The 12,389-nt window shown below is 41.4% G+C and overlaps 1 protein-coding gene across 1 annotated transcript in view; it reads right to left on the reverse strand.

The window, feature by feature from the left end:
* ABCA13 (ATP binding cassette subfamily A member 13) overlaps positions 1-12,389 on the reverse strand; it is a 2,251,223-nt gene that overhangs the window by 186,160 nt on the left and 2,052,674 nt on the right. The window contains exons 44-45 of the mRNA XM_069613428.1: positions 8,903-9,006; positions 7,416-7,508 (exon numbers count right to left, since the gene is read on the reverse strand). Of these exons, the coding sequence (XP_069469529.1) occupies positions 7,416-7,508; positions 8,903-9,006 (197 nt within the window). The remainder of the gene's footprint in view (positions 1-7,415; positions 7,509-8,902; positions 9,007-12,389) is intronic.

Here is a 12,389-nt window from a genome sequence, read left to right on the forward strand (position 1 = left end):
ATGGAGAGAATATACTGGGTGGCATATTAAATGGCAGGCATTCTCTTGGCAAAGTTAAATTAGTTCATACCAAACAGGTTGCAGTGTGACTTATAATAATGCTAAAAGGCCATTGGCATTATTAGAGGGCGCGTGAGGAATCGAGGCGGAAGGCTCACAGAGGTTGTGCGCTAGTGCGTGACTATGCATGAATGGCATGTATGGTTCAAATAGGGTTATAGCAACATGCCTTTATAGAGCGGGCAGTATGCATAGGCCGGGTAGATGCAAGTCGAGTCATTATATGTGCAGGTTTTGCTTCAATCAGATGGGCGGGATAGAGTTACCTTAGCGAGAGTTGTAGAATCGGTACTTTGTAACTCGCAGGCAGAGGGAAAACAGCTTGCAGCATAACACGCCGACACGCCTGGTCACGCTCGGTCAGCTCAGTCAGAGGTTGGCCTCCTTTCTAGGCCTTACCTCATTGGCCAGCTCTCGCCTGACGGTGATTGGTGGCCGGGTATGATGGTGGCACAGCCAATCCAATGACTTCTGCAGCTAGTACACAGTCAGGCATACAGTAGGGACGGGGTCAGGCGCGGAATGCTCAAACCGTGGTGGCCATCTTTGGAAGGTGCGGATCAGACGCTTTTCGAACGTTGTATTATCTCACGGTCAATGTGCTAATGGATATCTGCAGCAAATGGAGTCGGGCTGCTTCTCAAGATATTGCAGGTGGGGTGCTTCTAATAAAGTCGGAATTAGGCGATTTTGGGTGATTACGGAACGCAATGTGTAGAGGGGCTCTTAGGCAGCTGATAATATGCCTAGTGCTTACCTCTGCTTCTCGGAATCTCGGGAGACGACGGGTACTGCTCCTGCAGCGCACGCCAAGGCTGAAGAGCTCCTGCTCGTGTTGTGGGTGATCTGAGTTTCAGCTCAGTCAGAGGTTGGCCTTCTCTCTAGGCCTTACCTGGTTGGCCGGCTCTCGCCTGAAAGTGATTGGTGGTGGGGTATGATAGTTGCACAGCCAATCCAATGGCTTCTGCAGCTAGTATGCAGTCAGGCATACAGTAGGGACGGGGTCAGGCGCGGAATGCTCAAACCGTGGCAGCCATCTTTGGAAGGTGTGGATCAGATGCTTTTCGAACATTGTATTAGCTCACGGTCAATGTGCTAATGGATATCTTCAGCAAATGGAGTTGGGCTGCTTCTCAAGATATTGCAGACGGGGTGCTTCAAATAAAGTCGGATTTAGGCGATTTTGGGCGATCACGGACCGCAATGTGTAGAGGGGCTCTTAGGCAGCTGATAATATGCCTAGAGCTTACCGCAGCATCTCGGGAGATGGCAGGTACTGCTCCTGCAGCGCACGCCGAGCCTGTAGAGCTCCTGCTTGCGTTGTGGGTGATCTGAGGTATTAAAGGATGTGACTTCCAGTAGCATTATCAGCTTCTTGGAGCCGTTGTTTTGGCGTGAAGGGTTTCCATGCAAGTGTTTGTCAGAAAATGGCCCGCAAGTGGTGTTGAAGGAATTCAGGACATTTTTGGACAGATATGGCATAGAGCAGGTGAATATGGCGTTATACCATCCCCAGGGCAGTGGGTGTGTGGAGAGGTAATCACATTTGCCTTGATGTTATCAGAATTACAGTGGCGACAGGTGGGGATTGGGTAAGGTTGGTTATGGAAAGGACTTTTCAGCATAGGTTGACGGCCCACACTGTCACGGGAATGGCTCCATTTGAGGCGTTGAGAGGGAGGAAGTCTGATACACATTTGTGGCCAGGTTAGATGGGCAGATTGAGGAGTGAGAAGATAAAGGTGGAACCCATTAGAGAGAAGATGCGTCTGTCTGGTGAGAAGGCCAAGGAATGGTTTGATGTTAAGAATTGTTGTAGGTTGATTGGTTTTAGGCCGGGTGATGTGTTGAAGTTGAAGTTTGCACTTAAGGTGAGGAAAGGAAATTCCTGGTTTTCTCAGGAGATGGAAGTAGTGAAAGATTTGGGTGAATCCGTCATGGTTAGAGGTGGAGGTGTGTGGAGCAAGAAGAGGATGGCAGTGATAAATAGAGGGGAGCTAAACTGTGTTTGGTGGAAGGAAGGGAGGTGATGTCTTTGAAAGACATGATCTATGTACAAAACTGGTGTTCATTAATGCAATGTTTATAGTTCTGTTGCTTTTTATAATAAGTGCATTCATGGAACCTGGAGTGCTGGCTCAGGAATAGAGTGTAGGGCAGCTCCAGGTTCCAGGAGTGTCAATTGAAGGGTGCTGAGCTGGGAGGTCACTGTTCAGAACATCTCTACAATAAATGTGAGTAAATGGTTAAACAATGTTGCCTTGTAAGGTATTCAGAGTACTCACAACAAGCCCTTCATTTTTTAAACCAATAGTAACATCCAAAACGTGGTTACACCAAAATCTAAGAGGATTTTATAAATGTGGTACGTGTAACATGTGCCAGTATACTCAGGAATGTAAGAGTACCAGGATCAATATTGAAGAAGAATTGAGGATTGTTGATGTTATAAACAGTACAACCAAATGTGTTGTCTACACTATAATATGCCCATGTGGACTAAACTATATTGGAAGTACAATTTGCGTGCTCAGAATTTGCATAAGAGAACACTTGAGCACATTAAACAATGAGGATCCTAAATTGTCCTTATCTGTCCACTTGCAAAAATGCCATCAAATGGACAATAAGGCTGACATATGATTTATTGGATTAAAAACAATATCAAAACACCCCAGAGGGAGAGATAGAGAAAAAGATTTGAGGAAGACTGAGGCAAAATCAATTTTCAAATATAGAACTATGGTGAAAGGTCTAAATACAGACCATGCGATAGGGGCCTTTCTCTGAAAACAAGGAATGCTGTGGGGGTGATTTGTTGTATTGTAAGAAAATAAAATGTTTTTCTGTGTAAGAATTATTTCCAAAAAGTGTAACAGCATTCATAACTAGCAGAATGTTCAAATATATCACTGGTAAATCTAGAGACCATTAGGTTTTGCGACAGTTCAGATGGGATGGTATGCACTAGTGCAAAGTGGATGCATGATGCAATCTACCCGAATTGCTGTGGGTGCAATTGATAATGCTCAAGAAAATGATTAAATAATATGTTTTGTGAAGGGATGTCGAAAAATATAAAGCACAATGCAACTTTATATACTGCCCGAAATCTTGTGATATGCACTCACTACCAAGGTCTTTACATCACTAATGAGATAATGGTCAGTGGGTCTCACTGTATCAGTGTTAATTATGAAGTTCTGAGATTTGAAGGAATAGATATCCATGAATTAATTGTTGAGATATTTTTGGATTGTGTGTGGTTTGGATAACCATCTAGATGAAGAGGAATCTGTAGGTTGACAGAACACACTAGTACAGCATCTAATTATGCTTCAAAGTGAGTATTATTTTTTAATGAATGAACGTCAAATAAACATTTGGTTTTAAAGTCTGGATTTGTTAAGAAAGAGTAGACTTAAGAATTGTGTTTACTAATGGTGAGTTTATTTGAAAATAGCTATCTCCCAGAGCTCCATGTGTTTGCTCACCGCAAGGTGTTTTGATATGGTAAGTAGGAATCACTTTATACGCCACGAGGTTGACGTCACAGATGCTTTGATGTCACGGTCAATACAAATGCGGGACAAAAACAAAATGGCGGCGACAGCTGCCATGCAGAACACAGCGTATGTTTGCCACTAGGATCATGGGCCCAACAAACCCATCTTTAAGTAACTGAATGGATGTCGAACAGCCTCTAAATTGTTGAGAGTTGTTGGTCTCTACTTATAGAGTAGGCTAATGGAATAATAACATTTGAATCAAAGGATTGATGTGAACATTATTTTTCAAATAATTGATCTGCCGCTTTCCTGACATGTTGTATCCACAATTGATTAAAGATAACATCCACTATTATGGGTGTTTTGCTAACGGTTATAGCATATTTTAACGTATTGGTCGCAATTATCTTAAAGCTTAATATTATGGTTAATTACAGGGATTCTACACATTGAAATGCACTTGTTATGTTAATGAACTGCGAAGAAGTGTCTAGTCAGACACATGTAGAGTATTCTCCTAGAACGTGAAGTTAAAGTAACCTATTTATAATTACCTTAACATTAAAAGGTTGGATTAATATATACATTTTTGTCAATATAATTACAGGGTTTGCTGGTGAGTATAAAATCAGGAGTGTTTCTTAACTCCATTGATGATGCTAGAAAATTATGAGCTGTGGCACAGTTGGTACATTTCAATAAACAGCAAACCTTCTACAACAGTAAATATGGTTAGATCTTTATTCAATCCTATGTGGACATATGAACATCACGTGTCTGGCGGTAACCCTTAAATGCGGTGGTAGCGCTAATACCGCCATATTTAAGGGTTTGCCAGATCATGGCCTTGGTGGATTTCTCCCAGCTCTGAGCTGGGGGGAAATCCGCTGCAAATTTGGCGATTTTCGGCACCCCTGGCGGTAATAGCGTACATGTTCCCCATTGTGCCCAATGGGGAATGAGGAATTCCCGAATGGGCCCAATGGGCACTAACCATCCTGCCAAACCTGTGATCCGGTGCTAATGGCGCCGGGGGTTTTGGTGGTAGGGCTAATAGCGCCAGCGGTAATACCGCCGGCGTTACCGCCCAACTCGTGGTGAGGCCCATATGTTAGATGAAACCTACGTATTATTGGACACATTGGGGGCAATTAATTCTAGTTGAATACATATGCCCCTCATTAAGATAAAAACAGGTTATTTGCCTAAGTGATAGTCTTCAGATGGGATGTCAATTGGGTGCATTGGTGTTGGAGGCATGATCACAATGGCAAATGAGGATATCTTTGAGACATAATGACACAGGGTTGAGCACTGGTTATGCAAGTGTTGTTTGCTTGGATAATGAATTGTCTAGATCAAGAAAATGAATGAATGTATCTATATATCTTTCTTCCTTTTCCCCGTAACCCATGATGGTTCCCCTTTATGGATAATCTTGACATTACATATGGATACATCCTTTCCTATGGATTGTGATTACAAAACTATTGGTAATGTATAAAATAGAACATCTTTTATGTTATGCAATTTTTCTTGTACTTATTTTCTTGTACCATTTTTGGTTCATTTGTTGGGATAAAAGCCCAGAGGAAGACTGGGGTGTTTAGGTCGAAACACATGTTGGCTACAAATTAAAGAAAAATGCAATACAAATGTAACAGTCCTTTGTGATTTGGAACATGGGTCGGGGTACTAATAGCAATAGGGCCTTTGCAGGGGGCCTACTGCTTAATTGATTAACTGTTTCATTATTTAGTAATGACCACAATCCCTTACTATTATTTCGTAGAACATGTCTGAATGCCCTGTGTCCATTTTTAACTGATATACATTTTCTTTTGTCTTTTTTACTAGGTCTTATATTGTTGTTTTAACGATCTCCTTATAATTAGGCTTTCATTTAAGTCAGTCTCACTGCTGAAACTAACCTTTTACGAGCAATTCTTAAATCTCTCTTCCTGTTCGGCATCTCTCTACCAAATACTTGATTATGTTTTTATGGGAAGGGTTTGACTGTACTGATGACCTTCTGTGGTCATCTGCATAACTAATGAATAATTGTGTCATTAAATTCAACAGGATTACAACCCTTACATTTGTCAATGGTGGACCAGTTATCCCAGTGCCCTTTAATAAGTTTGTTCAGCATAGAGATGTTTGAAGGGGTTACATGTCTTTATAACGAATCATTTCATAACAAATGCACATATAACCTAAAATATATAACGACATAACACTTTTTTGTCTTTTTTTGGAGGGGTTAACCCCATTCCCCAATTTCCCCCTGCTAAAAACCCACCCCAACCATTTCTCCACAAGATCTAACCCTTTACCCCACTCTAATATACATTTTCGTTATTTGACATTATATATTTTCGTTATATATTCATTCTTTATTACATTTTCGTTATAAAGACTGTTTACTGTTTGAAGGGTTACACTTTAACAGTGAACATTGAAAATTACCTTCTAAATTAGAGGCATCATTTATGGTTGGTAAAGTAAAACTGGAGGAGGAAGAGAGGGTCACCACTACTTGGGCATGGTCGTTGTATTCCAATTTACAATGTTTAAAGAAGTGCATAGAATGATGGAGAAAGGTTACATTATTGGGTTGGAGTAGACCCCATGCTGGTAACAACCATTCCCCCATGATCATGACTAGATGGAAGGTATGTGACAAACTATGACACACGATTTGCATTGCAGCATCAACTAACTAGTAAGACTTTTTTTTAAGAGTAGCTGATATTCATATTAGAGGTCATTATCACCTTAATGGATCTCATCTTTTTTTTTCTGTGATCATATTTTAATGGATACTTGCTAATGTTCACAATCACAGAATGTGGTAAATGAAGTGTGAGAATGAACCTCGTCTATCATACATCTTGGCATGCTTAGCTGCTCTGAAGACTTTTGCCTGTGAAGTTGAGTTGTTCGTGGAAACCAGACATTGCCCTACACAATAATGTGTTATGCTCAGTAAACACCAGCATACTTCTCCCACATCTTCTCATGGGAACCAGGGGGCGGGGAGTGTCCTTCTGAGATTGGAAGACACACTTGATGTGGATCAAGGTTTAACAAAAAAAAAGGTTTAATGTATGTGATACTTCAAGGCACACTTTGCTTGGAAGGTAATCTATTGAACACATCTTCAGAATTGCTTCATCTATTCTTTCCTTTTCCCTTTACTTTTTAATATGAATGTACTTAGTATTTATTTTGCCAGATCCATTTATTGTTTTATATTTATTTATTTATTAGCTCAGTGGAGATCAATTAAAATAATTTTCAATCTAATGCCGCCGTCAGGTTACTCTGTGTAACAACATGTTATCAATTACTGGTTCAAAAACCTTTGAGGAGTAGACGCATACACAGAGAAATGGCAGCATTGCCTCTGCTGTGGAGGGTAGATGTTCCCCATTATTAGAGGGTGAACAAAACATTGTATAACCACCATTGGTATAAAAGCTCCTGTTTGTTGTGCAGAGAGTGGATATCAGCTTTCGAAACATGTGTTTTGCTGTACACTGCTACACTAGTAATACAAATAAAACACTCTGTAAAGTGGACACACATAACCAACAGCGATTTCATAAAATGAAACACCCTAAAATATGAACCATATGAAGATGGAGCTCTGAACTATTTGACATTAGCAGATACATTAGGAAATTGTATTTAGATCTACATGTGCGGTCCTCTATGATTGCCTAGAGACACTTGGAACACAAAGGTCCAAAATGTATCAAATTGAAACAGCGACTTGATTTGACAATCTCAAACACATTAAAAGTTCACAAACCTTGGTGGATTTCATGATTTTCCCTTTACCTGTTTTTGATATGCTGAGGTGAACCAAGACACTTGAAACTCCCATTTACCATGATGGCGAGTCTTGAGCAAAGGGCCTCACACTCTTCCATGCTGGAAAACAAACAGAAACAAAAGCGAAAAACATAGGTCAGGTGCTGAATTACATAATGTGGTTCCATGTTTGAGAATGATACTGGAATGAAAGAGGCTATTTTGAAATAACTGTTCATAAGAAATACTATTATCCAACCCACTTTTCTTTCAATAATGTATAACTCAGCCCCGTGTTTTTGGGCATGCAAGTGTCCAGATTTGGACATATAAAAACATTCTAATGTTGGCAGTTTTTGCACCAGAATTGGGATATCCTGTCCTCTCTGTGGGAGTTTCTAAATTTCAGTCGATGGATAGCATCAACCCAGATGAGTCTCAGGTTGATTTCTGTATCATTAGCACCTTGATGCAGAGGTTCTCCAAGTGGCTCCACGTAGAGGTTAAACTCTACTGGTGAGAGGAAGATACCATGAGACACTTCACAGGTTATAAGGTGACAAAGGGATGCGCTGGTCGCCATCTGGGTGAGCTTCAGTTTTCTAGTGAAGATGGGGGATGTAATCCCGCGCTGGGCAGCCGTATCTAACCCCATGCAAGTGACAGTATGTTAAGTGGTAGTGTCGTAAGCCGGGGAATTAGTTCACAACACAGAGGTTGGAGCAAGGGTGTAACCAAGACAAGGATACAGCTCCCAAAAATAGTGCAAGAGTTAAAGAAAAGTATAGTCCTTTGGCAATATATAGAGGTCTGACAGCATTTGGCAGTACATAAAAAGAACTGAAAGATAGCTATGTTTATCAATGTAAACGTGTTGTTTAGCAAATAGTGTTAGAATGATTGCTCTCAGTCTGCATTGGGCCTAAAAAATAAAAAGCTCGGATTTATAAATATTCACTCTGATGCAGATGTTTTCAGCAATGCAATCGATCGTACCTGTGAAATAGATTATAACACACATTTCCTCTGGCTATTCAAACCCCACCCTTAGAGACATTTCACCATGAACAGAAATGTACATACTTTCAAATTCTAAATGTCCCTTTTACGAAAGCACTTCTCACATGTGTGGAGAAGCACACAAGATTGGACTGCTTTGACTGTAAAGACCTATATCTTTTAAACAACGCAATAGTTCCGACTGTCCCGTTTAAAACTCATGGCTCTGTAGTTTAGATTTCCAACTGTTAGTTATCACAGCACTGCATACTTTGCATGCCAGCAGTGGATGTTAAACTATGTTCTACTCGCAACCAGTTTCTCCCACTTCATGCTGTGTCTAACATCTGATGAAAGAGTAGGTCGAAAGCTGCTGCATGCTTCTGTTAGAGCATACCATTTTCAGTTACTGCAATAACAGGTATCAAAACTTAAACTTTTGAGATTGATAAGTCATCTTGACCAGAACTTTCTACTGAAAATAACGTTAATAGCACAAATAGGTGTGATGGTACCTGTGGGATGTTAAAACAGCAGCACAGCCTTCTTGAACTTCTTTCAGGATTGTGTTCCAGAGGTACCTTTTAGAGCAGGGGTCCATTCCAGAGCTGGGTTCATCCTGTAAGGCACAATAACCCAATTATTATTTTCATAAGTATGGTCACATGTATCTGTTTTGTTGGGTAGATATAGGAAATATATTTTGGAATGTGCTGGTCACCTCATAACAGTTGACTAAAAACTGTTTTTCTTCAGGTAAATTGAATGCTTCACTTTAGTGTTCCCACAGGGTTCACTTTCTAATAATTTGCGTACATGTCAATATTGCCAGAGTCAAAAACCCTGGGTATCACAAACAAGGAAACGTGTTACTCCAGAGTGCACCAAGCAAACTTCGTATGTCTTCCTGTGGTCAGCATGGCCTGCACCTCTGTCCCCCGATTCACAAAGGTTGCCTTCCTGCAGTAGGCGGGAAAGTCTGTCCAATTCATTCACAGCACAATGCATCTCGAACAGATGAGTGTTGAGCATGTGCCTCTCACCTGGATATATGCACCGGCACCCTAGGTCTGCGGCCAGCCTTCCACCCACATTTCTATTTGTGGGTGGCATTGACCCCAGGTGTCTGCCCAGGAAAACGAATTCAGGTAAACGCCAAACCACCCAACTCTTGACATATTCTGTCATTCTGAACATTACTGAACTTGCTTCGGTGTTAGCGTCTTTTTGTTGAGGGTTCGGACTTGCAGGTTATAGAAATTGACTTGTATTCATGTACATGCACTGGCAGGTGGTTGCTATAAGATTCACATGTGCAGTGTGTTTCATTTAAATTAGATTAGGGTAGTTGAGGCAGAGTAGGAACATTGAAATAGGATATTGATGAGGAAGACGTGCACAATGCAAACGAGATTTAATGGAGGGAAAGAGAGGGAACAGAAGTAGGGTTAAGTAGGGGGAGAGAAGATTGATAGATGATGCAGTGTCTACTTCCGGTTTTCTGCAGGCAGTCGCATTATAATTCAGTAGCAATCCCATTCAGTGGCTGCAACTGTGTGCAACACACGTGCCATCGCTTTTGTGATTACCAGGAGGACCAAATCCCAGTGACCATGCTGAATGACATAGATGCACATGTTATTTGCTGTAAGTGGATATTAGGGAGGAGAAAATCCTAGATTTGGCTGTAGTCAGGAGATTAGTTTTAGAGGCTATAACGTGGTGAGAAACATACTTGCCATTGTTTGGGTAAATAGTACTGGGGAGGAGAGGATCACTGACACGGCATCACCACACATGCGTCAATATGCCATTTGCTGTCAGTGTCTACTATGGAGGAGAACATCCCAGAGTTGGGTGGTGTCAGAAAATTACAATTCAGTGGCTGTAGCCGAGTGTGCCTTCTTTCTTGTCTACTAGTGAATTGAGAATTCTAGTGACCATGTCACATTATATGGTTGTGATATGTGGTGTTCACAACTACTAGGGAAGGGAACATCTCAGACTGTGTTCCATTCAGAGGCTGTATCGGAGCATGAACACAAGTCATTTTCTGTGTGAATAGTATGTGGGTGTAGAGAAATCCAGGGACCAAAATGCTCGACATACATCAAGTGACATTTGTTGTTGGAGCCTCTGAGTAGGAGAAAATCACAGGGCTCATTGTAGACATGAAATTAAAATGCGTATTTAAAAATAAATGTATCTGGACAGTACTAGGCTGCAGAGAATTATAATTACCACCTTGCATAAATCCACGTGACATTTATTGTAAGTGGCCACTAGGGCAAAACAAATCCAAGGGTTTCTTCTGGAGGCAGAAGATTACATTTGAGTAGTGTGAAAAACATGTTGCATGTTTTGTGGTGCTACTAAGCATTTGGTGAAGCCGGTGACCTCCTCACATGGCATGCATGCATGCATGCATGCATGTGACATTTATTGTTAATGACTACGTTGTGTGAAAGGACCTAGCAAGGAGAGAATGTCAGTGGCTACACTACATGACATCCATGTATGCGGCATTTGCTGTCAGTGACTACAAAGTAGGAGGCAATTCAAGAGTTGTTTGAAGGCAGGAGATCAGCATTCATTGGTTTTAACTGAGTGGACAACACACATGCCCTTTTTTGTGACTAGTTCTAGGGAGACAAGAATCACAGTGGACAGGTCTCATGACACATATGTATTTGGCATGGGTTTTAAATGGCTACTCGGAAGTAGAAAATCCCAATGTTTGTTGGGAGCAAGAGATTATCCATTCAGTGGCTGCAACTGAGTGTGTCAAACACATGCCAACGCGTTTGTGAGTATGGAGAAGTGAGTGCCATCATGTCCGGAGTGCACAAATGTGTCAGGTGGAAGAATGTCGCTATAAGTCTTTTTACAACAGGACTTGACCTGATGTATGCGCTGAGGTGCAAGAATTTTTTGTAGAAAATACAATGCATCAATCACTCATTCAACACCTTCTGCCACATATCATTTTGGTGTGAAATATCAAACAGTACATGCTTAGGTAATTTAGCCAGAGAAAGAGCTTTTGCGCATGCTCTGTGAGGCAGAGCAGAACGTTGAGCAGTTGAGTGCATCTACTGGTGAGCTAGGAGAAACAACACACAGCGCAGAGGAGCAGAATAAGTGATGTTTCTGGTCCCCAGTACAACTCACATCCGCTGAAGAATCAGAGAATAACGATGAAGATTATGAGCAAAATAAGGATTATGATCCACCCGAAACAAGGCTTCAACACATGATGATTCAGGAAACCACGGTTACGGTCACGTCAATCATTGATTCAAGATGAGTACTTGACATGCATTAACCCACAAGAAGGATCCAACGTAAAAAGTGTCTTAATACAGGGAAAATAATGACAACAGCTTGCCCCTTGCACTCTATGAAGTGTGACATGCGAATGTCTGGGACAAAAATGGGTACCGCATATGTATGCTACATTATGATGCAGGACCATATGTTAAGATCCACGAGCCAATTACTATCCCATCCAAGCCTATACTCTACCCTCAAACACTGATGCCATTGTATGAGCCCCCAGCCCTACCCCCACATCTCTGTGATGCATAGCGACAGGCTTAGCAGTCACCTGCCTTCACACCAGGTCAGTGTGATGGAGACATTTGAACATGGATAACAATATGACCAGTCATTTGCTTTTTTTTTTAATGCTGATCTGCTGAAAGAATATGTTGCTGTACTCTTCTGTAAAAAATGAAATACAATTTGTTTCCATCAGCTTGTGGGAAAATCCGATCACCTCTGGGAAATTCCCCTCCAGTGTTATTTTTCGTACAGGGCTTTACTAGGGGTGTACAACAAGGTTCTTTCGCAGTGAGGCAGGCACTTGATCAGTCTGAGGGATACAATATCCACTTCACCATTGAACATGTGGACCAGTTTGCGGAACATCAACTACACTGATGCCTCTTCCCCGGCCAGTCAAGAAGGGCCTGAATCCCAAAGTAGTCCATGATGGCAGCA

This window comes from Ambystoma mexicanum, chromosome 5p (assembly GCF_040938575.1).
Source record: "Ambystoma mexicanum isolate Mex_15411 chromosome 5p, UKY_AmexF1_1, whole genome shotgun sequence".
NCBI lineage: Eukaryota > Metazoa > Chordata > Amphibia > Caudata > Ambystomatidae > Ambystoma > Ambystoma mexicanum.